The sequence below is a fragment of the Anomaloglossus baeobatrachus genome, chromosome 4 (genome assembly GCF_048569485.1).
Source record: "Anomaloglossus baeobatrachus isolate aAnoBae1 chromosome 4, aAnoBae1.hap1, whole genome shotgun sequence".
Taxonomy (NCBI): domain Eukaryota; kingdom Metazoa; phylum Chordata; class Amphibia; order Anura; family Aromobatidae; genus Anomaloglossus; species Anomaloglossus baeobatrachus.
Window position 1 is genome coordinate 62,415,356 of NC_134356.1, and position 22,743 is coordinate 62,438,098.

Genomic DNA, 22,743 nt, shown 5'->3' on the forward strand with positions numbered 1-22,743 from the left:
CTGTCGAGTTCATGTTAAGAGACCTGTGATCAGGGTTAGAGCAGCCGATGCAGCAGCATGGCCGGAGCCCAGTAGCTCTGGGCACAGAAGAGACTGTGCTGATAAGGCTGAGGCTACACGGGAAATAGTGAGAGTCCTCGCATAACACACTGATCACACTCGCAGCACCGCAGAAATAAAGTGTCATGCGACTGTGATCCAGTCGTCGGAGAGGGCAGATTTCTCTCCCTATCTCCTTCGTTGCCAGCTGATGCAAGAATCGCACTGCACTCGTGTTACACCGGTGTAAAGCGAGTGCAATGAGATGCTTCTCTCGCCCCCACAGACTTCAATGGGTGCGAGTGAAAAAGGATCACATTACACCCACAGCATGCTGCAACTGTTTTCTCGGTCCTACCAGGGCTGACAAAAAAAAATATCTCTTATGGGAGCAGCCCTACAGAGTAATATTGGTTTGAGTGGAATACAATTTTTTATGGCATTCCACTTGCTCCGTATTACTCGCGGTGTGTGCTGACCCTAACACTGCAGGAGGCAGAGCACGTCCAGCTGAGCTACTACTGCACAACTCACTACTATGCTCCTGAGCTCGCTCGCCAAAAAGCTGCCGCCCCCCTCCAAGGACATAGGAAAAGATCAAGGCTCTGGTATCAATGCAACTGAAGGCAGGCAAATAGGCTGGGAAAAATCAGCGGTTTACAAGTCACTTACTAATATTTTTATATTAAGACAGACAGGTACACCCTTGTGAACTCTATGGTGTTACATATTGCTGCTAAAGGTGGTTCTCCCAGATACTGATTCATGGGGTGTACTTACATTTTTCACACACTGATTGCATTTTTTTTGTTAAATAATGACACAGTTTGTCATGTCATCCGAGGTTATATATCTCTCATTTAATAACTTCTAAGGACCAAATGTTTTATGTCCCGATACGCAATTCCATGGAATTCAAAAGAGGGTGTACTCACTTTTTCTCATGACTGTAAAGCTAAGGAAAGCCATAAAGAGGCCATAAAGAGGTTAGCTTGGCTTGCTCTAAAACGCAACAGTCAGTAAAGTTGACCAGAGTGTTTAGCATAATCGCCCCTCTCCGGTGACAGGGAGGCCGCTGTACTTACTGCACAATCAAAGGCTTCTTATCAAAGACGAATGGCTTTTTCAGCTTGATGGCAATTGCATGATGCTTGGCTCGTGATGCCAGCACAAGTCCTTTGTCCCCGGGGAGTTTCGTCTCTTTCATGTCAGCCACTTCCCATTTGCCTAAACAACAGCAAGAGTGAGCAGTGAGTGCGGCTTCTAGAACATTGCACACAGTCATACATGACCTACAGGATATATACACGCTCCTCCATCACTATACACTCATGGTAATAAGCCAAATACATGGAGGACAGAACCCTGCCCGTCAGGACCTCCATATCCCCGCACTCCACTTCCATCCCTCTGCCATGTCATCATGTCATTCAGTGACACGTTTCCAGGGAGGTTCTCAGGATATTTAAAATCAATATTGTTGAGGTCCTAATCGATCAGATGTGGGATCAATATCAAGTACAGGCACAGCTTGCAGTATAAAGAATGAGGGTCAGTCCAGCGACACACTTCATACAGCAGATTGTCAGGAGGCCCAAGAGTCGTACCTCCACTCATCTGACCGATTACCTACAATGGCATGCAAAAGTTTGAACACCCCTGGTTTACTGTAATTCTGAACAATTAAGCAAGTTGAAGATGAAAAAGAGAATTTTGTTTACTTACCGTAAATTCTTTTTCTTATAGTTCCGACATGGGAGACCCAGACCATGGGTGTATAGCTTCTGCCTCCGGAGGACACAAAGTACTACACTAAAAAGTGTAGCTCCTCCCTCCGAGCATATACACCCCCTGGATTACCAAATCTAGCCAGTTTAGTGCAAAAGCTGAAGGAGGACATCCACCCACAAGTAGAGACAGAGCAAAACCCGGAACAACCGGAACCTCTGTCTACAACAACAGCCGGTGAAAACACACGGAACAAGAAAACTGCCAACAGGGAGGGTGCTGGGTCTCCCATGTGGGAACTATAAGAAAAAGAATTTACGGTAAGTAAACAAAATTCTCTTTTTCTTCATCGTTGCTTTGGGAGACCCAGACCATGGGACGTCTCAAAGCAGTCCATGGGTGGGAAATAAACAGAAAACTGAGAAGTAGGCAAAAGCTAACTTCACAAATGGGCGACAGCCGCCTGAAGGATGCGTCTGCCCAAGCTCGCATCTGCCGAAGCATGAGCATGCACTTGGTAGTGCTTTGAAAAGGTCTGCAGACTAGACCAAGTGGCAGCCTGACAGACCTGCTGAGCCGTAGCCTGGTGCCTGAAAGCCCAAGAGGCACCGACAGCTCTAGTCGAGTGTGCCTTGATCCCCGGCGGGGGAGGCACCTGAGTACTCTGGTAGGCATCGGATATGGCCGACCTAATCCAATGAGCTAGGGTCGGTTTAGAAGCCGAGAGACCCTTGCGCTGACCTGTGGTCAGCACAAAAAGAGAGGTGCACCGCCTAAGGGCGGCGGTGCGTGACACATAGATCCGGAGCGCCCGCACCAGATCTAAAGTATGCAACGCTTTCTCAAAGCGATGAACAGGGGCCGGACAAAGGGAAGGCAATGAAATGTCCTGGTTAAGGTGGAAAGGAGACACCACCTTAGGAAGAAAGTCCGGAGTCGGACGGAGAACTACCTTGTCTTGGTGAAAAACCAAAAAAGGTGACTCCGAAGAGAGCGCGGCCAAATCAGAGACTCTCCTGAGAGAAGTTATGGCCACCAGAAAGACGACTTTCTGTGAAAGTCGAAACAAAGAAACTTCCCTAAGAGGCTCAAAGGGGGGTTTCTGTAAGGCCGTGAGGACCAGATTAAGGTCCCAGGGATCCAAAGGCCGCCGGTAAGGTGGAATGATGTGAGATGCGCCCTGCATGAAGGTGCACACCTGAGCCAGTCGGGCGATACGCCGCTGAAAGAACACTGACAGAGCCGAGACCTGTCCCTTAAGAGAATTGAGAGATAGTCCTAGCTGCAGACCGGACTGTAGAAAGGACATGATGGTTGGCAAGGAAAAAGGCCAAGGAGCATGGCCGGAAGAACGACACCAGGACAGGAAAATTCTCCAAGTCCTGTGGTAAATTTTTGCCGAGGAAGACTTCCGAGCCGGAGTCATAGTGGAGATGACTTCGGGAGGAATGCCGGAAGCCGTCAGGATCCAGGACTCAAGAGCCACGCCGTCAATCTGAGAGCCGCAGAATTCTGGCGGAAAAACGGACCTTGAGAGAGAAGGTCTGGGCGGTCTGGGAGACGCCACGGCACCTCTACGGACAGACAGAGCAGGTCTGGGTACCAAGCTCGCCTGGGCCAGTCTGGGGCGATGAGTATGACCCGACGTCCCTCCATTCTGATCTTGCGCAGGACTCTGGGCAAGAGAGCTAGAGGGGGAAACACGTAAGACAGACGAAACTGGGACCAATCCTGAACCAGCGCGTCCGCTGCAAAGGCCTGAGGATCGTGGGAGCGAGCCACGTAAACCGGGACCTTGTTGTTGTGCCGGGATGCCATTAGATCCACTTCCGGAGTGCCCTACTTGCGGCAGATCGACCGGGACACTGCCTGATGCAGAGCCCACTCGCCGCTGTCCACGGTTTGACGGCTGAGATAATCTGCCTCCCAGTTTTCCACGCCTGGGATATGGACTGCGGATATGGTGAACTTGGAGTCCTCCGTCCACTGAAGGATGCGTTGAACCTCCAACATTGCTAGGCGGCTGCAAGTCCCGCCCTGGTGATTGATGTAGGCAACTGCTGTCGCGTTGTCTGACTGGACTCGAATGTGTTTGCCCGCCAACAGGTGGTGAAAGGCTACGAGAGCTAGGAGCACAGCTCTGATTTCCAGCACATTGATCGAGAGGACTGATTCGGACGGAGTCCAAATGCCCTGTGCTCGGTGGTGGAGAAATACTGCTCCCCAGCCGGAAAGACTGGCATCCGTGGTGAGGATCACCCAGGACGGGGTCAGAAAGGATCGTCCCTGAGACAGAGAGAAAGGCCGAAGCCACCACTGAAGAGAGCTCCTGGCTTGTGGCGACAGAGCCACTAACCTGTGCAAGGAGGAAATCCACTTGTCCCAACAGCGGAGAATGTCCAGCTGCTGAGGACGCAGATGGAACTGGGCAAAGGGAACCGCTTCCATTGACGCCACCATCTGACCCAGCACCTGCATAAGGTGCCTGATGGAGTGACGGCGGGGCCTCAACAAAGAGCACACCGCCAGATGGAGGGACTGCTGTTTGACTAAGGGCAGCTTGACAAGTGCCAGCAGAGTTTCGAATTGCATCCCTAGGTACGTGAGTTTTTGGGTCGGGGTCAGAGTGGACTTGGGCAGATTGACAAGCCACCCGAATTGAACAAGAGTGGCGAGAGTGAGGGAGACACTCCGCTGACAGTCTGCGCTGGATGAAGCCTTGACAAGAAGGTCGTCCAGGTAAGGAATTACTGCCAACCCCTGGAGGTGCAGGACCGCAACCACTGCTGCCATGACCTTCGTGAATCGAGGGGCCGTGGCTAACCCGAAGGGGAGAGCCACGAATTGGAAATGTTCCTCTCCGATTGAAAAACGTAGCCAACGCTGGTGTGAAACTGCAATTGGCACATGCAGATAGGCATCTCTGATGTCGATGGATGCCAGGAAATCTCCTTGGGTCATAGAGGCAATGACTGATCGCAGAGACTCCATGCGAAAATGCCGCACCTGAACATGCTTGTTGAGAAGCTTGAGATCCAGGATGGGCCGGAAGGAACCGTCCTTTTTGGGGACTAGGAAGAGATTTGAATAGAAACCTCTGAACCGTTCCCTGGCGGGAACCGGCACAATTACTCCGTTGGCCTGCAAGGATGCCACGGCCTGAGAGAAGGCGGCGGCCTTGGAGCAGGGGGGAGTTGACAGAAAAAATCTGTTTGGCGGGCTGGAAGAGAACTCTATCCTGTAGCCGTGGGAGGAGGATATCCAGCACCCACTGGTCGGAGACGTGTTGAAACCACACGTCGCCAAAGTGGGAGAGCCTGCCACCGACCAAGGACGTTGCTGGCTCGGCCAGATAGTCAAGAGGAGGCTGCCTTGTTGGCAGCAGCTCCTGCGGACCCTTGGGGATGCGGCTTCTTGCGCCAGGTGGGCTTCTGGTCCTTGGCCGAGTTAGTGGACGAGGCCGAGGGCTTAGGGGATGACCAGTTAGAGGAACGAAAGGAACGAAACCTCGACTGGTTCCTGCCCTGGACAGGTTTCCTGGCTTTAGTCTGTGGCAAGGAAGTACTCTTCCCGCCAGTAGCCTCCTTAATAATTTCATCCAGCTGTTCACCGAACAGCCTGGACCCAGCAAATGGGAGCCCAGCAAGGTACTTCTTTGAGGAAGCATCCGCCTTCCACTCACGCAGCCACAAGATCCTGCGGATAGCGAGGGAATTAGCGGAGGCCACCGCAGTGCGGTGAGAGGCCTCCAGCATGGCAGACATGGCGTAGGCTGAAAAGGCTGAAGCCTGGGAAGTTAAAGCAACCAATTCAGGCATAGAGTCCCTAGTGAGGGTATGCATCTCCTCCAGAGAAGCAGAGATGGCTTTGAGAGCCCACACTGCTGCAAAAGATGGGGAGAACGAGGCCCCTGTCGCCTCATAGACAGACTTGGCCAGGAGGTCAACCTGGCGGTCAGTGGGATCCTTGAGTGAGGTGCCATCAGCCACAGATACAACTGTCCGGGCTGAGAGTCTAGACACCGGAGGGTCCACCTTTGGTGAGAGAGCCCACTCCTTGACCACCTCTGGTGGAAAAGGAAAACGGTCATCAGAACCACGCTTAGGAAAGCGTTTGTCAGGACAGGCTCTGGGCTTGGACACAGTGGCCTGAAAACTGGAGTGGTTAAAGAACACACTCCTTGGTCTCTTAGGCAAAGTAAACTGGTGCTTTTCTGCCAGAGAGGGTTGCTCCTCTGATACTGGCGGATTGAGGTCCAGTACAGTATTAATGGACGCAATCAAATCACTAACATCTGCATCCCCCTCAGTCAGATCAATGGGGCACATAGAGGTAGCGTCCGAGCCCCCAGTAAAGACATCCTCCTCGTCCTGCGAATCGGCTCGTGAATCGGAGCCGCGGGACGAGGAAGGAGAGGGGTCCCTGCGTTTCCTTTTAGGAGGACGGGGTCTGGGAGCAGATGAAGAATCCTCTGTGAGCTCTGGAGAGCGAGCCGAAGCAGCAGAGGCACCCTGTGAAGGGGGCTGATGCATGCTCAGCAGAGTCCGGGACAGCTCTCCCATGGAGTCAGCAAAGGACTGGGAGATAGACTTAGTAAACAATTCTACCCAAGCCGGGGGTTCAGCCACCGGGGCCGGAGCAGCCTGAGGGACCACTGGGGAGACTCCAGGCTGAGGCACCACCATGTTAGAGCAGGCATCACAATGAGGATATGTGCTCGGTTCAGGCAGTACGAGCTTACATGCAGTGCATATTGAGTACAGCCTTGCAGCCTTGCTCCTAGTGAGAGACATGCTGCTGAGGTGGGGGCTCTGCAGTAAGAACACACTCCTTCAGAATGACCCCCAGAGAGTGTATAATAAAGTCCACAACCAGAGGTTGTGGCTTACCAGACCGTTTTGTGTGCCCTCCGGATCCCACAGCTCGGACCCCCAGACAGGTTGCAGAGATGCAGCAGCCAGCGCCGATCAGTGTGAGAACGCTGATAAAATGGCGCCGGAGTGAGGAGGGGGGGCGGGGCCTAGTCCAAGAGCGGGAACCGGAGGGCCAAGGAGATATACAGGGGAGGGAAACATCTCCTCAGAGAGGAGTGTCCTCCCCTCTGCTGAACGGCCGGTGGGCGGCGCCGCACTGTCCCTCTGCATGACTGACATGCAGGGGCAGTGAAACCGAAAGTAGGCCGCAGCTGAAGCCGGGGACTAAATTTTACAGTCCGGCCGGCAAGCAGGCACCCTCGGCGCGGTTCTCAGGGGAAACCCAGAGAACCGGCCGGAAATGTCACCAAAATAACTAACACACTCTCCCCAACAATAAAAAATGCAAGGGGCCCCCTGACAATAACGTCTCAATACTTAGCTTGAGAGACGCAGGGCCAGGTCCCTGAGGGATGAGTGCTCCGTCCGGCAGGGTCCTGAGAGGGCTGCGGATGGAGACCGGTCTCCTGCAAAGCAGTGAGAACCGTGCTGGCTCCCACTTCAAGCCAACCCGAGGGATGGTGAAGGAGCGCGGCATGTAAAGGCTCCAGCCTTGAAATCAACCTTAACAGCACCGCCGACACAGTGGGGTGAGAAGGGACATGCCGGGGGTCCAGCTTGGACCCGCTTTTCTTCCAACTCTTTAAAATCAAAAATCAGATGAAAATGCATGTGTGATCCTCCTGAACACAAAGCATTGAACTGGCAAGATTTGGTAGTACTTTGTGTGTCCTCCGGAGGCAGAAGCTATAACCCATGGTCTGGGTCTCCCATAAGGAACGATGAAGAAGAAGGGAATTTTGTTACTTACCGTAAATTCCTTTTCTTCTAGCTCTTATTGGGAGACCCAGACGATTGGGTGTATAGCTACTGCCTCCGGAGGCCACACAAAGCATTACACTAAAAAGTGTAAGGCCCCTCCCCTTCTGGCTATACACCCCCCGTGGGAACACGGGATGCTCAGTTTTAGTGCTAAAGCAAGAAGGAGGAAAGCCAATAACTGGTTTAAACAAATTAACTCCGAATAACATCGGAGAACTGAAAAACGTTTAACATGAACAACATGTGTACCCGCAAACAAACCAAAAATCCCGAAGGACAACAGGGCGGGTGCTGGGTCTCCCAATAAGAGCTAGAAGAAAAGGAATTTACGGTAAGTAACAAAATTCCCTTCTTCTTCGGCGCTCTATTGGGAGACCCAGACGATTGGGACGTCCAAAAGCAGTCCCTGGGTGGGTAAAGAAATACCTCATATTAGAGCTGCAAGACAGCTCTCCCCTATGGGGAGGCAACTGCCGCCTGCAGGACTCTTCTACCTAGGCTGGCGTCCGCCGAAGCATAGGTATGCACCTGATAATGTTTGGTGAAAGTGTGCAAGCTCGACCAGGTAGCTGCCTGGCACACTTGCTGAGCCGTAGCCTGGTGTCGTAATGCCCAGGACGCACCGACAGCTCTGGTTGAATGGGCTTTCAGCCCAGAAGGAACCGGAAGCCCCGCAGAACGGTAGGCTTCCAGAATTGGTTCTTTGATCCATCGAGCCAGGGTGGCTTTAGAAGCCTGCGACCCCTTGCGCTTACCAGCGACAAGGACAAAGAGTGCATCAGAACGGCGCAGTGGCGCCGTGCGGGAAATGTAGATTCTGAGTGCTCTCACCAGATCTAACAAATGTAAATCCTTTTCATACCGGTGAACCAGATGACGACAAAAAGAAGGTAAGGAGATATCCTGATTAAGATGAAACGAGGATACTACCTTAGGGAGAAACTCCTGAATGGGGCGCAACACTACCTTGTCCTGGTGGAACACCAGGAAGGGAGCCTTGGATGACAGAGCTGCTAGCTCAGACACTCTCCGAAGAGACGTGATCGCTACCAGAAAGGCCACTTTCTGTGACAGGCGAGAAAGGGAAACATCTTTCAGAGGCTCGAAAGGCGGCTTCTGGAGAGCAACTAGTACTCTGTTCAGATCCCATGGATCTAACGGCCGCTTGTACGGGGGCACGATATGACAAACCCCCTGCAGGAACGTGCGCACCTTAGAAAGGCGTGCCAGACGCCTCTGAAAAAACACGGATAGTGCCGAGACTTGCCCTTTAAGGGAGCCGAGCGACAAGCCCTTTTCTAACCCTGATTGCAGGAAGGAAAGAAAAGTAGGCAATGCAAATGGCCAGGGGGATACTCCTTGTGCAGAGCACCAGGATAAGAAAATTCTCCACGTTCTGTGGTAGATCTTAACAGAGGTGGACTTCCTAGCCTGTTTCATGGTGGCAACGACCCCTTGGGATAATCCTGAAGACGCTAGGATCCAGGACTCAATGGCCACACAGTCAGGTTCAGGGCCGCAGAATTCCGATGGAAAAACGGCCCTTGGGACAGTAAGTCTGGCCGGTCTGGGAGTGACCACGGTCGGCCGACCGTGAGATGCCACAGACCCGGGTACCACGATCTCCTCGGCCAATCTGGGGCGACGAGTATGGCGCGGCTGCAATCGGCTCTGATCTTGCGTAACACTCTGGGCAAGAGTGCCAGAGGCGGGAATACATATGGGAGCCTGAACTGCGACCAATCTTGGACTAAGGCGTCTGCCGCCAGAGCTCTTTGATCGCGCGACCGCGCTATGAATGCCGTGACCTTGTTGTTGTGGCGAGACGCCATTAGGTCGACGTCCGGCACCCCCCAGCGGCGACAGATTTCCTGAAACACTTCCGGGTGAAGGGACCATTCCCCTGCGTCCATACCCTGGCGACTGAGGAAGTCCGCTTCCCAATTTTCTACGCCTGGGATGTGAACCGCGGATATGGTGGATGCTGTGTCCTCCACCCACGTCAGAATCCGCCTGACTTCCTGGAAGGCTTGCCGACTGCGCGTCCCTCCTTGGTGGTTGATGTATGCCACCGCTGTGGAGTTGTCCGACTGGACTCGGATTTGCTTTCCTTCCAGCCACTGCTGAAAAGCTAGGAGAGCAAGATACACTGCCCTGAGTTCCAGAACATTGATCTGAAGGGTGGACTCCTGCTGAGTCCACGTCCCCTGAGCCTTGTGGTGGAGAAAAACTGCTCCCCACCCTGATAGACTCGCATCTGTCGTGACCACTGCCCAGGATGGGGGCAGGAAGGATCTTCCCTGAGACAACGAGGTGGGAAGAAGCCACCATTGCAGAGAGTCCTTGGTCGTCTGGGAAAGGGAGACTTTCCTGTCTAGGGACGATGACTTCCCGTCCCATTGGCGGAGAATGTCCCATTGAAGTGGACGCAGATGAAACTGCGCAAAGGGAACTGCCTCCATGGCTGCCACCATCTTCCCTAGGAAGTGCATGAGGCGCCTTAAGGAGTGCGACTGTCCTTGAAGGAGAGACTGCACCCCTGTCTGTAGTGAACGCTGCTTGTTCAGCGGAAGCTTCACTATCGCTGATAGAGTATGAAACTCCATGCCAAGATACGTTAGTGATTGGGTCGGTGACAGATTTGACTTGGCAAAATTGATGATCCACCCGAAAGTCTGGAGAGTATCCAGCGTAATATTCAGGCTGAGTTGGCATGCCTCGAGAGAGGGTGCCTTGACAAGTAGATCGTCCAGGTAAGGGATCACCGAGTGTCCCTGAGAGTGCAAGACCGCTACCACTGCCGCCATGACCTTGGTGAAAACCCTTGGGGCTGTCGCCAGACCGAATGGCAGAGCTACGAACTGAAGATGGTCGTCTCCTATTACAAAACGTAGGAAACGTTGGTGCTCCGTAGCAATTGGCACGTGGAGATAGGCATCTTTGATGTCTATTGAGGCAAGGAAGTCTCCTCGAGACATTGAGGCAATGACGGAGCGGAGGGATTCCATCCGGAACCGCCTTGCGTTCACATGCTTGTTGAGCAGTTTTAGGTCCAGAACAGGACGGAAGGAGCCGTCCTTTTTTGGAACCACAAAGAGATGGGAGTAAAATCCTTGCCCTCGTTCCTGAGGGGGGACCGGGATCACTACTCTCTCTGCTCTTAGAGAGTCCACCGCCTGCAGCAGGGCATCTGCTCGGTCGGGGTGTGGGGAGGTTCTGAAGAACCGAGGTGGAGGCCGAGAGCTGAACTCGATTCTGTACCCGCGAGACAAAATGTCTGTTACCCACCGGTCCTTGACCTGTGACAGCCAAATGTCGCAAAAGCGGGAGAGCCTGCCACCGACCGAGGATGCGGAGGGAGGAGGCTGAAAGTCATGAGGTTGCCGCTTTGGAGGCGGTTCCTCCATTTGGTTTCCTGGGGCGTGAGTGAGTCCGCCAGGAATCTGAGGTCCTGCGTTCCTTCTGAGTCCCTTTGGAAGAGGAGAATTGGGCCTTGCCCGAACCTCGAAAGGACCGAAACCTCGACTGCCACCTTTTCTGCTGTGGTTTGTTTGATCTGGACTGTGGTAAGGAAGAGTCCTTACCCTTGGACTGTTTAATGATTTCAGCCAATGGCTCACCAAACAGTCTGTCTCTAGATAATGGCAAGCTGGTTAAGCATTTTTTGGAACCAGCATCTGCTTTCCAGTCCTTTAACCACAAGGCTCTGCGCAAAACCACAGAGTTGGCGGACGCCATAGAGGTACGGCTTGTAGACTCTAGGACAGCATTGATAGCATAGGTTGCAAACGCAGACATTTGCGAAGTTAGGGACGCCACCTGCGGCACTGCTGGATGTATGATAGCATCCACCTGTGCTAAACCAGCTGAAATAGCTTGGAGTGCCCACACGGCCGCGAATGCTGGAGCAAACGACGCGCCGATAGCTTCATAGACAGATTTCAACCAAAGGTCCATCTGTCTGTCGTTGGCATCTTTAAGTGAAGCGCCATCCTCTACTGCGACTATGGATCTAGCCGCAAGCTTGGAAATTGGTGGATCCACCTTTGGACAGTGGGTCCAGCGTTTGGCCACGTCAGGGGGAAAAGGATAACGGGTATCCTTAGAACGTTTAGAGAAACGCTTGTCTGGATGAGCGTCGTGTTTCTGGATTGATTCTCTGAAGTCAGAGTGGTCCAAAAAAGCACTTAATTTACGCTTGGGATATAGGAAACGGAACTTCTCCTGCTGTGCAGCTGCCTCCTCTGCTGAAGGAGCTGGGGGAGAAATATCCAACAGTCTATTGATGGCCGATATAAGGTCATTAACCATGGCGTCACCATCAGGGGCATCCAGATTGAGAGGGGTTTCAGGGTTAGAATCCTGATCACCGTCCTCAGACTCATCACAGAGAGACTCTCCTCGCTGAGACCCTGAGCAGTGTGATGACGTCGAGGGTCTTTCCCAGCGAGCTCGCTTAGGGTGCCTGGGGCTGTCATCTGAGTCAGAGATTTCAGCCTGTGATGCCTGGGACTCCCTTGAAGTACGGATTAGTTCCAACTGAGGGGGACCTGGGAGCAAAGGCATATCAGTGTCCATGGCCTGCATAACTGGCCTGGACTGCAAAGCCTCAAGGATTTTTTACATAGTCACAGACATCTTATCAGCAAAAACTGCAAAGTCTGTCCCTGTCACCGGGGCAGGATTCACAGGCGGCTCTGCCTGGGCAACTACCACCATAGGCTCTGGCTGACGAAGTGCCACTGGGACTGAACATTGCACACAATGGGAATCATTGGAACCTGCCGGTAGATCAGCCCCACATGTAGTACAAGCAGTGTACACAGCCTGTGCCTTGGCACCCTTGCGTTTTGCGGATGACATGTTGCTGTCTCCTCAGAGCAAAACAGGGTGTCCAGCCAAGAAGCGACCTTACAGTGCAACTATATAAATATATTTATATATATATATATATATATATATATATATATATATATATATATATATATATATATATATATATATATATATATATGGTACCAAGAAAAAAGTACACAAATATAACACTGAGGCACTATGGGGCCAGCACTGAAGCGCTGCTTACCGCCCGCTTAAGAGCGGGTGTGTGGTCGCCGAAATCCCTCCAGTCTGGGTCTCCCAGAGCCTGCTGCCTTTCCCCAGCCAGACTGCATGTGTAATGGCTGCCGGCGTTCTGTGAAGGGGAGGGGGCGGGCCCTGGGCGTGCACCGACAAAGAGCGGGAAGTCTGCGTTCCCCTGTGCCTAGTGAGAGGGCTGGAGCATGCAAATAAGGCTCCAGCCCTCGGCGCTGCCTATTGAACAGCGTCTCTCCCCTACCCTGATTGACAGGGTGGGGGCGGGAACGAAACGGCGCTAGGCCGCAGAAGCCGGGGACTGAAGTTAGAAGCGCCGCCGCCGTAAAAGCGCGGTCGGCGCGAAGTCCCCGGCGCACTACAGGTCGCAGCTGCGCCGCCGGTCCAGGAGCGGTCGGCGCAGTAGTTCCCACCATGTATCGTCACTCAGCAAAGCTGCAGTGACCTAACCCCGGCGCACAGCGCTACTGTCCCCGGCGCACTACAACACTCAGCAAGTCCTGAGTGTGTCCGTGCCTGCCGGGGACACCGAGTACCTGAATGATGCAGGGCCATGTCCCTGACTGTACTCATGCTCCGAATCCAGCAGGTTCTCTGGGTCTGTGGATGGAGCCCGGCCTCAGGGCTTGGAGGCCGGCAAGATCCCACTTCCACAGAGCCCTACGAGGGGATGTGGAAGGACAACAGCATGTGGGCTCCAGCCTCTGTACCAGCAATAGGTACCTCAACCTTACAAGCACCACCGCGGGTGAGAAGGGAGCATGCTGGGGGCCCTATATGGGCCCTCTTTTCTTCCATCCGATATAGTCAGCAGCTGCTGCTGACTACAAACAGTGGAGCTATGCGTGGATGTATGACCTCCTTCGCACACAAAGCTTGAAAACTGAGCATCCCGTGTTCCCACGGGGGGTGTATAGCCAGAAGGGGAGGGGCCTTACACTTTTTAGTGTAATGCTTTGTGTGGCCTCCGGAGGCAGTAGCTATACACCCAATCGTCTGGGTCTCCCAATAGAGCGCCGAAGAAATTATCTGTAAAAGCCATAAAGCTAAGTATAACACACATCCTCTGCATTTTAGACAAATTTTTATATATATATATATATATATATATATATATATATATATATATAAAAATTTGTCTAAAATGCGGAGGATATATTAATATTAAAGTTGGCCAATGCAAAATATTGGGTACCCTGCATGGTTAGTACCCTGCAGCACCCACTTTAGCAAGTATCAAAGCTTGTAAGTGTTTTTTGTAGCCAGCCAAGAGTCTTTCAATTCTTGTTTGAGGGATTTTCATGCTTTCTTCCTTGGAAAAGTCTTCTTGTTCTGTAAGATTCCTGGGTCCTCTTGCATTCACTGCTCTTTTGCGGTTTAGCCGCAGATTTTCAATGATGTTCAGATCAGGGGACTGTGAGGGCCATTGTAAAACCTTCAGCTTGTACCTTTTGACATAGGCTAATGTGGATTTTGAATTGCGTTTAGGATCCTTATCCATTTGTAGAAGTCATCCTCTTTTCAACTTCAGCTTTTTTTACAGATGGTGTTATGTTTGCTTGAAGAATTTGTTAAACTTTTAATTGAATCCATTCTTCCCTCTACCTGTGAAATGTTCTTGGTGCCATTGGATAGAACACAACCCAAAGCATGATTAATCCACCCCCATGCTTAATGGTTGGCGAGATGTTGTTGTCATGACATTCTGTCTCCTTTTTTTCCCCAAACATTGTGGCCAAGGAGTTCTATTTTAACCTCATCAGTTAACACGACTTGTTTCCAAAATACATCAGTCTTGTTTAGATGTTATTTTGCATACTTCTGATGCTACATTTTATGGTTAGGACGCAGGAGAGGTTTTCTTCAGATGACTCTTCCATGAAGGCCATTTTTCTGTAGGTGTCTCTGAACAGTAGAACAATGTACCACAACTCCAGAGTCGGCTAAATCTTCCTGAAGGACTTTTGCAGTGAAGTGAAGGTTCTGATTTGCCTCTCTAGCAATCCTACCAGCGGATCTCACAGAGATTTTGCTTGGTTTTCCAGACCTTATCCTGACCTCCACCGTTTCTGTAAGTGACATTTCTGAATTACTTTTCGAACTGAGGAAAGGGCAACTTGAAAACGCTTTGCTATTTTCTTCTAGCTTTCTTCTGCTTTGTGGGCCTTCACCATTTTGATTTTCAGAGTGCTAGGCAGCTGCTTTGAAAAACCCATGGCTGTTTTATTTGCACAAGGTTAGAGGATTTTTATAAAGCTGTGAAATTTGCATCACCTGCCCTTTCCTAACTATGATAATGAACAAATAAGGAATAACGTTTGGAACACCATTCTAAGTCTGAACTGGGTGCAAAAAACCTAAAAAAAAAACTAAAAAAACATCACTATGGGGAGATAAGGCATGCACACCAGTGACTATGTAAGGGGAATACATGGAATAGCAGAAACTGCTGTGAATACTGACTTGAAAAATCCAATAGCCATATGTAAAGTGAAAATGTGAAAAATGGAATCTGCATTACTGCCATGAACATATGAATCAAGAGAAATTTAGCTACTGAATTGATCAATGCAATAGAGCCCCAACACTACGCCAAAGTATTTCTCTACGTTGGGGTCCCTAGCTTGTGTGTTTCTCTTGATTCATATGTTCATGGCAGTAATGCAGATTCCATTTTTCACATTTTCACTTTACATATGGCTATTGGATTTTTCAAGTCAGTATTCACACAGCAGTTTCTGCTATTCCATGTATTCCCCTTACATAGTCACTGGTGTGCATGCCTTATGATAATGAACAAGCCACAACCCTAACAGGCTAATTAAGGTCTGAAATGATAGTCAAAGTTATCTGAGCACACAAATCTCTAAGGGTGTTCAAACTTGTGCATTGGCCCATTTTCATTTTTGTAGTTTTTAAAATTTTAAAGATGAAAATATTTTTTTTTGTTCTTACCTAAAATATAAAGGAAATGTGTCATCTTTAACTTTATGCCTTTTAGAGATCATTTCATTTTCAACTTGATTAACTGTTCACAATAACAGTAATTTTGACCAGTGGTGCTCAAACTTCTGCATAGCACTGTATATGAAGGATATAATCCATCACACCCTGCAGCCCTCAGGGTGGTCAGATGCACTTAGTATAGGGGAGCAGCACAGCGCCGTACACTGTATAGTGGCTGCTCTCTGCCACTACAGCTCTGCTCCCAGTCACTTTAATTAGAACCGACTTGCACTACCCAATAACGGCCACTAGACGGTGTATGGAGCTGTGGTGTTTTGTTAATGTACAAAGCGTACAGCCAGCTATTAGGGGATCTGATGAATGGAGGTGGCACCCTTACTATAGCGATATGCTATTAATTAGTAATTAACTCATGACTAACCCCTTCAAGAATAGTTTTCAAAATTTCTACACCTTCTACTATGATACTGATTTAAAGGGAACCTGTCCGCAGATTTGGGGCCTATAAGCTGCGGCAACGGCCAGTGAGCTCTTATATACAGCATTCTAACATGCTGTATATAAGAGCCCAGGCCGCTGTGTAAATCATAAAAAAACACTTTATAATACTCACCTAATGGTCGTGCTGCGGTGGATTCTAGACAGATGGGTGGCTGTAGTCCAGTGCCAGCGCCGCTTCTTTCGGCCAGCTTTGACCTCCTTATGTAGCCGCAGTGCATGACGTGTCCAACGTCATACACACTCACCGGCATTGAGGTCCTGAGCAGGGCAGATCAAAGTATTGTAGTGCGCCTGCGCGGGACCGGCGAGTATGTATGACGTAGGATGTATTATGCATACAGGCTTCAGAAGGAGGACAAAGATGGCCGAAAGAGGCGCCGCCACACCGGAGAACAGACACACCCATCTGACTAGAATCCACTGCAGCGCAACCGTTAGGTAAGTATTATAAAGTGTTTTTATGTTAAACCCCCGGCCTGGGCTCTTATAAACAGTATGTTAGAATGCTGTATATAAGAGCTCACTGGTGGTGGCCGCAGCTTATAGGCCCCAAATCTGGTGAGAGGTTCCCTTTAAGTCCTGACTAAACCCTTCAAGAACAGTTTTCAAAATTTCTATACCTTCTACTATATTGATTTAAAGGGGTTACCCACTACTGGGACAACCCCTTCTCATTCTACATGTTTGCTGCCCCCATTGAAATAAAAAAAAAAATAAATAAAAAAAAACCCCAAAACTTACTCTTTTCCCATGTTGGTGCTGTTCCAGCAGTCGTTCTCCCGGGGCTCACATGAGGTTGTGACGTCATGCGAGCCCTGATCCCAATCACCGCTGACTTCATAATCCCTGTCTATGGAGCTGCGACTGCCACTCACGTGCTCTTTATTACTATCTGGTCTGAAGGCGAGGAGAAAGAAGCTGACGGCGGATGGGCTCAGGACTCGAGTGGCGTCACCACCCCACATGAACCCCGGGATAACAACTGCTGGAACAGCGCCAGAGGAGAGTATAAGCTTTTTATTCTATTTTAACAGGGGCAAATATGTGGAATGAGAAGGGGTTGTCCTAGTAGTAACATCATAAATACACAATAAATGGACATTTTATTAATAATTGATCTGCCAAGTTTTGAGTGTTCCCAATTATATGCACACTGAATGCCACTGGGACAGCCGATGAGCAGGAAAAAAAAAAGCTGCAGGGGCTACAGCATCGGGGTCCTTTCATTCTCAGGATTGATAGGACAGAAATCAGTCCCCAGCAATCATTACCTTTTACTTACCGAGATTGAAATACCCTTGTGGTTTTTGAGCTGCCTCGTAGTACAGTGCCCGGGCATTTAAAAATGGAGAATAATGCAAATATAAATGATTGCTTTCTCCTTAAAGGGAATCTGTCACCAGGGTAGTAAACCCTTTCTGAGAGCAGCATACCATAGGGACAGAAAAAGATTCCAGCGATGTGTCACTTACTGGGATTAGTGTAGTTTTGGCAGGAGACTCGTGGCCTTGCAGGTCAGGACCCACCACGTCCAGGACGTAGCCGGTCCTGATCTTGTGCACGTACCTATTGAGGACTACCTGGCGTGTGGCCAGGTCGTCCAGCATACTCATGAGCTCTGTATAACTGCTAGATCTGCAGCAGAGAAACCAGTGATTTTATTAAAATGACAAAAGAAAAAAAAGACAAGACAAAAAAAACAAAAAAAGACGAAGATGAAAAATGACGAAAAAAAAGACATTTTTCAGATCCCCTACTATACAAGGGCCATTGAGCTGAAGATTTTCGCATACATAGCTCACATGACTACATGGCCTCAGTGTTACTGGCATCAAGTATATGTGGCAACGGAGGCCAGCGATTAGCTGCAGCGGTCACGTAGATGTGCGGCATGTGACCAGACAAAGGACAGTCAGGAGACTAGAATGGAAAGTTTTAGATCTTATCCTGTTAAAAAGGAAGTTGATACACGGACATTTTCCTGAGGGCATGCATTTGTCTCGGTAAGCTCAGACACCGATTTTCTACATGAAGATGCCCCCGCCACTGATTTTACTGCAAACACTGCGCTCATCTGTAAATGACAATTTAGGACAATTGAGAAGCTCTTACCATCATACTTGGCAATCTCATCATCGGTGTCCTCCTTCTTGGCCTTGGACAGAACCCACCTATGGAGTGAGAGCGGATTTTAATTATTAAATTTTCAACACACATTTTACCATCAAACAGGAACAAAATCCCATTTCTTACCCGTCCAATGTTCCCTTGTCAAATGACTCCGCGACATAGACATCACCAGTGGGGACCGGCGCTTTGTAAGTAACCTAAAAATAATACAAGATAGGTGAAGAATTTGGAAACAAAAAGAGAAGTCGATCAATACAATATTTCAACCCCTGCGTTCTGCATAAACCCAGGACCTGGATATGTAGGGCGTGAAGATCTATAACATTTACTATGAGTTGAGATGTAATACCACCAGTCACGTCGAAGGATATGACATTTCATATAATATACACACACACACACATCCTTGGCAGAGTATATCCCTTTAATGCGGGCTTGCCTCTGCTCATCTGGTCGGGAGACATGTGCAGCTCATAAGTGGGGAAGCCCTTAGATCTCACTGTCAAACTGACAGCGCAATCTAAGGCTATGTTCACATTTCCGTTTTGCCTCAGTCACAATCCGTCGCCTTGAGGAATTACACTATCCTGCAAAATATTTTGCATGAATCCGTTTTTTCCCCCATAGACTTCTATTACCGACTGATTGTGTCTGATAGGCTTGCGTGGCATCAGCCGCATGACGATCAGTCGTTTACTGACTGTCAGTAACGCTGAATGTAACGTATTTTTTGCAGCTGATCGTTTTTTTACTGTGAGCATGCGAACAGTAAAAAACAATGATCCACTGTAAATGCAGTTCCAGTGGCCAGAACAATAAGCTGATCGCCCTGCAGCCGGCATTTGTGAATGATAAGCTGATCACACTGCGGCCGGCATTTGTGAATGATAAGCTGATCACACTGCAGCCGGCATTTGTGAATGATAAGCTGATCACACTGCAGCCGGCATTTGTGAATGATAAGCTGATCGCCCTGCAGCAGGCATTTGTGAATGATAAGCTGATCGCCCTGCAGCCGGCATTTGTGAATGATAAGCTGATCACACTGCAGCCGGCATTTGTGAATGATAAGCTGATCGCCCAGCGGCCGGCATTTGTGAATGATAAGCTGATCGCCCTGCAGCCGGCATTTGTGAATGGTAAGCTGATCGCCCAGCGGCCGGCATTTGTGAATGATAAGCTGATCGCCCTGCAGCCGGCATTTGTGAATGATAAGCTGATCGCCCAGCGGCCGGCATTTGTGAATGATAAGCTGATCGCCCTGCAGCCGGCATTTGTGAGTGATAAGCTGATCGCCCTGCAGCCGGCATTTGTGAGTGATAAGCTGATCGCCCTGCAGCCGGCATTTGTGAATGATAAGCTGATCGCCCTGCAGCCGGCATTTGTGAGTGATAAGCTGATCGCCCTGCAGCCGGCATTTGTGAGTGATAAGCTGATCGCCCTGCAGCCGGCATTTGTGAGTGATAAGCTGATCGCCCAGCGGCCGGCATTTAGATAGGGAATCTATATATCTTTGTGGTCACCACAAAAACACAACTAAAACAAAACTGCACTGTGCAGACAGCAAAAATGAAGACTCAGACTTTGCTGGGGAAGGAAGTACATGCAGTTTTAAGACCAAAAACACACCCGACAAACGGCGCGAAAAACGCTATGTGCGCATAGCCTAACACTCTCTGATGGGGATCTCACGGTTCTCCACTGCCATTGGTGCTCCTGTGACACGATCACAGGGCGCCAACGGGTTGCCATGAGAGTGTGGGGACAGATGATCTGAACCCTGTCAGGATGCGTTTTCTGTGAATGCCAGCTAAGCGTCAATACTGCCAGGCAGGGGGACAGCATTTCTGCAGAATTGATCGGACAGAGCAGGCATAAAGTCCCCTAGGGCAGAGATCCCCAACTCCAGTCCTCAAGGCCCACGAACAGTGCAGGTTTTTGGGATTTCCTTAGTATTGCACAGGTGTTAATGTAATTACCTGCCCAGGTGCTGGTTCCAACAGCAGTGCAATGCTAAGGAAATCCTGAAAACATGCACTGTTGGTGGGTCTTGAGGACTGGAGTTGGGGAACCCTGCCTAGGGGGACTAGTAAAATCAATAAAAATTCGAAAAAATAAAAACGTTTTTTAAACACATACATACACATAAAAATACCCCCCCCCCTCAAAAAAAAATAAAATAATCGTAGAAATTGCACTTTTATTGGAATTTCACCAAACTTTTTTCGCTTTTCAGTCCGATATGGGGCAGAATGAATGGTGTCATTCAAAATTACAACTTGTCCCATAAAAATCAAGCCCCATATGGCTATATTGAGGGAAGGGAAAAAAAAAAAAAAAAAAACAAACTAAAAAAACCTCATGGCTCTTGGAAGAAGGGGGGGGGGGAACCCTGGGCGGGGGGTTGAAGGGGTTAAACTTCAGAAAACTGATTTATTTTTTTCTAACATCAGACTGGCCACTGCAGGTCTGTAGAGTCATTTATACTCGGCTGATGGCATGGGCTGAGCCTGCACTGGTTTCATAAGGTCATTTTGTACTGGTAGAGTACATATCCAGCTGGGGGAATATACGCACCTTAGGAGCAGAGGGTGGAGCGCTGACGTCTGGTTTGGGCTCGTCACCATCGTCGAGGAGATCATCGATGTCATCTTCTATATCAAGCCCATCATCGTGATCGTGGTCATGGTGGTGGTGGTCATGGTCGTGATCATGGTGGTGGTGGTGACCATGGTGATGGCCATCATGTGCCTTGATCATCACAATGCCAAGCAGCAGGAAGCTCAGGCAAAAAAGCCACTTCAGATCCATGATCTAAAAAACAAAAACATAATATATGCCAATTAGAAACACAAAGTAGAAAAAAAAAAAGTAACTCATGTCAATATTTATTTCTTAAACCAATAATACACAAGAAAATAAGCAGCTTTGTAATGTATCTTATCAGAGGAATCCGCTCCTTTCATTGTTTATCCAGGGGGGAAATCTGTATTCTGTGAAGGCCGATTTCTCATTACCGAGATGGTGCGCTGTAAAGAGAGAAGGGCTACAGAGACATTCTACTGCACGTTCTCCTGAACAGAGTTACAGCCCTCCATAGAACATTATGAGCACCAACTGTCATCTCAGTATTGGGAAAGCTTCAAGAGGAACCTCAAGACCCACCTCTTCCAACAAGCCTACAACCTACAATATCCCTCAGTCCAGTAGACAACTGTGCAACCAGCTCTGTCCTCACCTATTGTACCATCACCCATTCACTGTAGACTGTGAGCCCTCGAGGGCAGGGTCCTCTCTCCTCCTATAGACTGTGAGCCCTCGCGGGCAGGGTCCTCTCTCCTCCTGTAGACTGTGAGCCCTCGCGGGCAGGGTCCTCTCTCCTCCTGTAGACTGTGAGCCCTCGCGGGCAGGGTCCTCTCTCCTCCTATAGACTGTGAGCCCTCGCGGGCAGGGTCCTCTCTCCTCCTGTACCAGTCTGTTTTGTATTGTTAATGATTGTTATACATATACCCTCTTTCACTTGTAAAGCGCCATGGAATAAATGGCGCTATAATAATAAATAATAATATTTCCTGAAGAGAAAATTAAACTGAGTCTGATCAGTCCTGGTGGATTTCTCAGATCAGATATATTAGGTTATAGAAAAATCCAAAATTAAAATAACAGCTAATTTGTCAGTTCCCTCTGTATGATTGGCTCCTAACCGGTTGGTAAAATGACCTAAAGCTTCTATTATGGCTTTACACCTTCCCTGGAGCACTCGGCACAAGGTGTGTCCATGGAGCCTTCTCACACTGCGAGTGCCCAGGGACAACCACTATTGCTCTGCTCTGACACCCAGGGCAAGAGGCAATTTTATATACACCACAAGGAACAAAAATTCAGGAGATTGGGCCACAGTGAACACGGCACTAGATGCCACCAATGTGACTACCGATGGCCATGTCTAATAGCATCAATGCTCCATGGAGTCCGGGTGGGTGAGGGTCTGGAGAACGAGTCACTTGCAGGTTATGATAACTGGACATTAGACTCATTCTTCACTATGAAAAGATCTTGCAGAATATTATTGATTGTAAAGGTATATAGCTATTGGGTATCCAAAATTCGACTTCGGCTCAGCTCCCACGGTGCGTATTTGACACAATTCAGCAGAGTGGATGAGATTTCTATCGTTCTCGTGCACTTTTTTTTTCCTATTCCTCCTTTCTTTCAACATTGTGGATATTGACCTACAGCGCACCTCTGCCATCTGCAGCATGTTAATTTCTCTGGCATATAGGCGTTATAGGCATATAGGCGTTTTAATTGCAGCCTTAAATCATGTGAAAAAGCAGTAAATAAAAAAAAACCCAAAGCGATAAAATAAAAAAAGGCAGTAGCCAATGCAGTTGAAAAATTAGCATTACCAAAAAACACAAACTTGCACTGTGGATATTTAGGCTACATTTTTTTGCGGTCCTAAATCTTCTGCCGTCACCCATCACTAACC

The 22,743-nt window shown here is 49.3% G+C and overlaps 1 protein-coding gene across 1 annotated transcript in view; it reads right to left on the reverse strand.

Annotated features, from left to right (window-relative positions):
• Positions 1-22,743, reverse strand: part of CANX (calnexin) — a 92,796-nt gene that overhangs the window by 56,726 nt on the left and 13,327 nt on the right. Inside the window, exons 2-5 of the mRNA XM_075344382.1 lie at positions 20,829-21,065; positions 18,375-18,448; positions 18,234-18,292; positions 1,125-1,266 (exon numbers count right to left, since the gene is read on the reverse strand). Of these exons, the coding sequence (XP_075200497.1) occupies positions 1,125-1,266; positions 18,234-18,292; positions 18,375-18,448; positions 20,829-21,062 (509 nt within the window). The 5' untranslated portion in view covers positions 21,063-21,065. The remainder of the gene's footprint in view (positions 1-1,124; positions 1,267-18,233; positions 18,293-18,374; positions 18,449-20,828; positions 21,066-22,743) is intronic.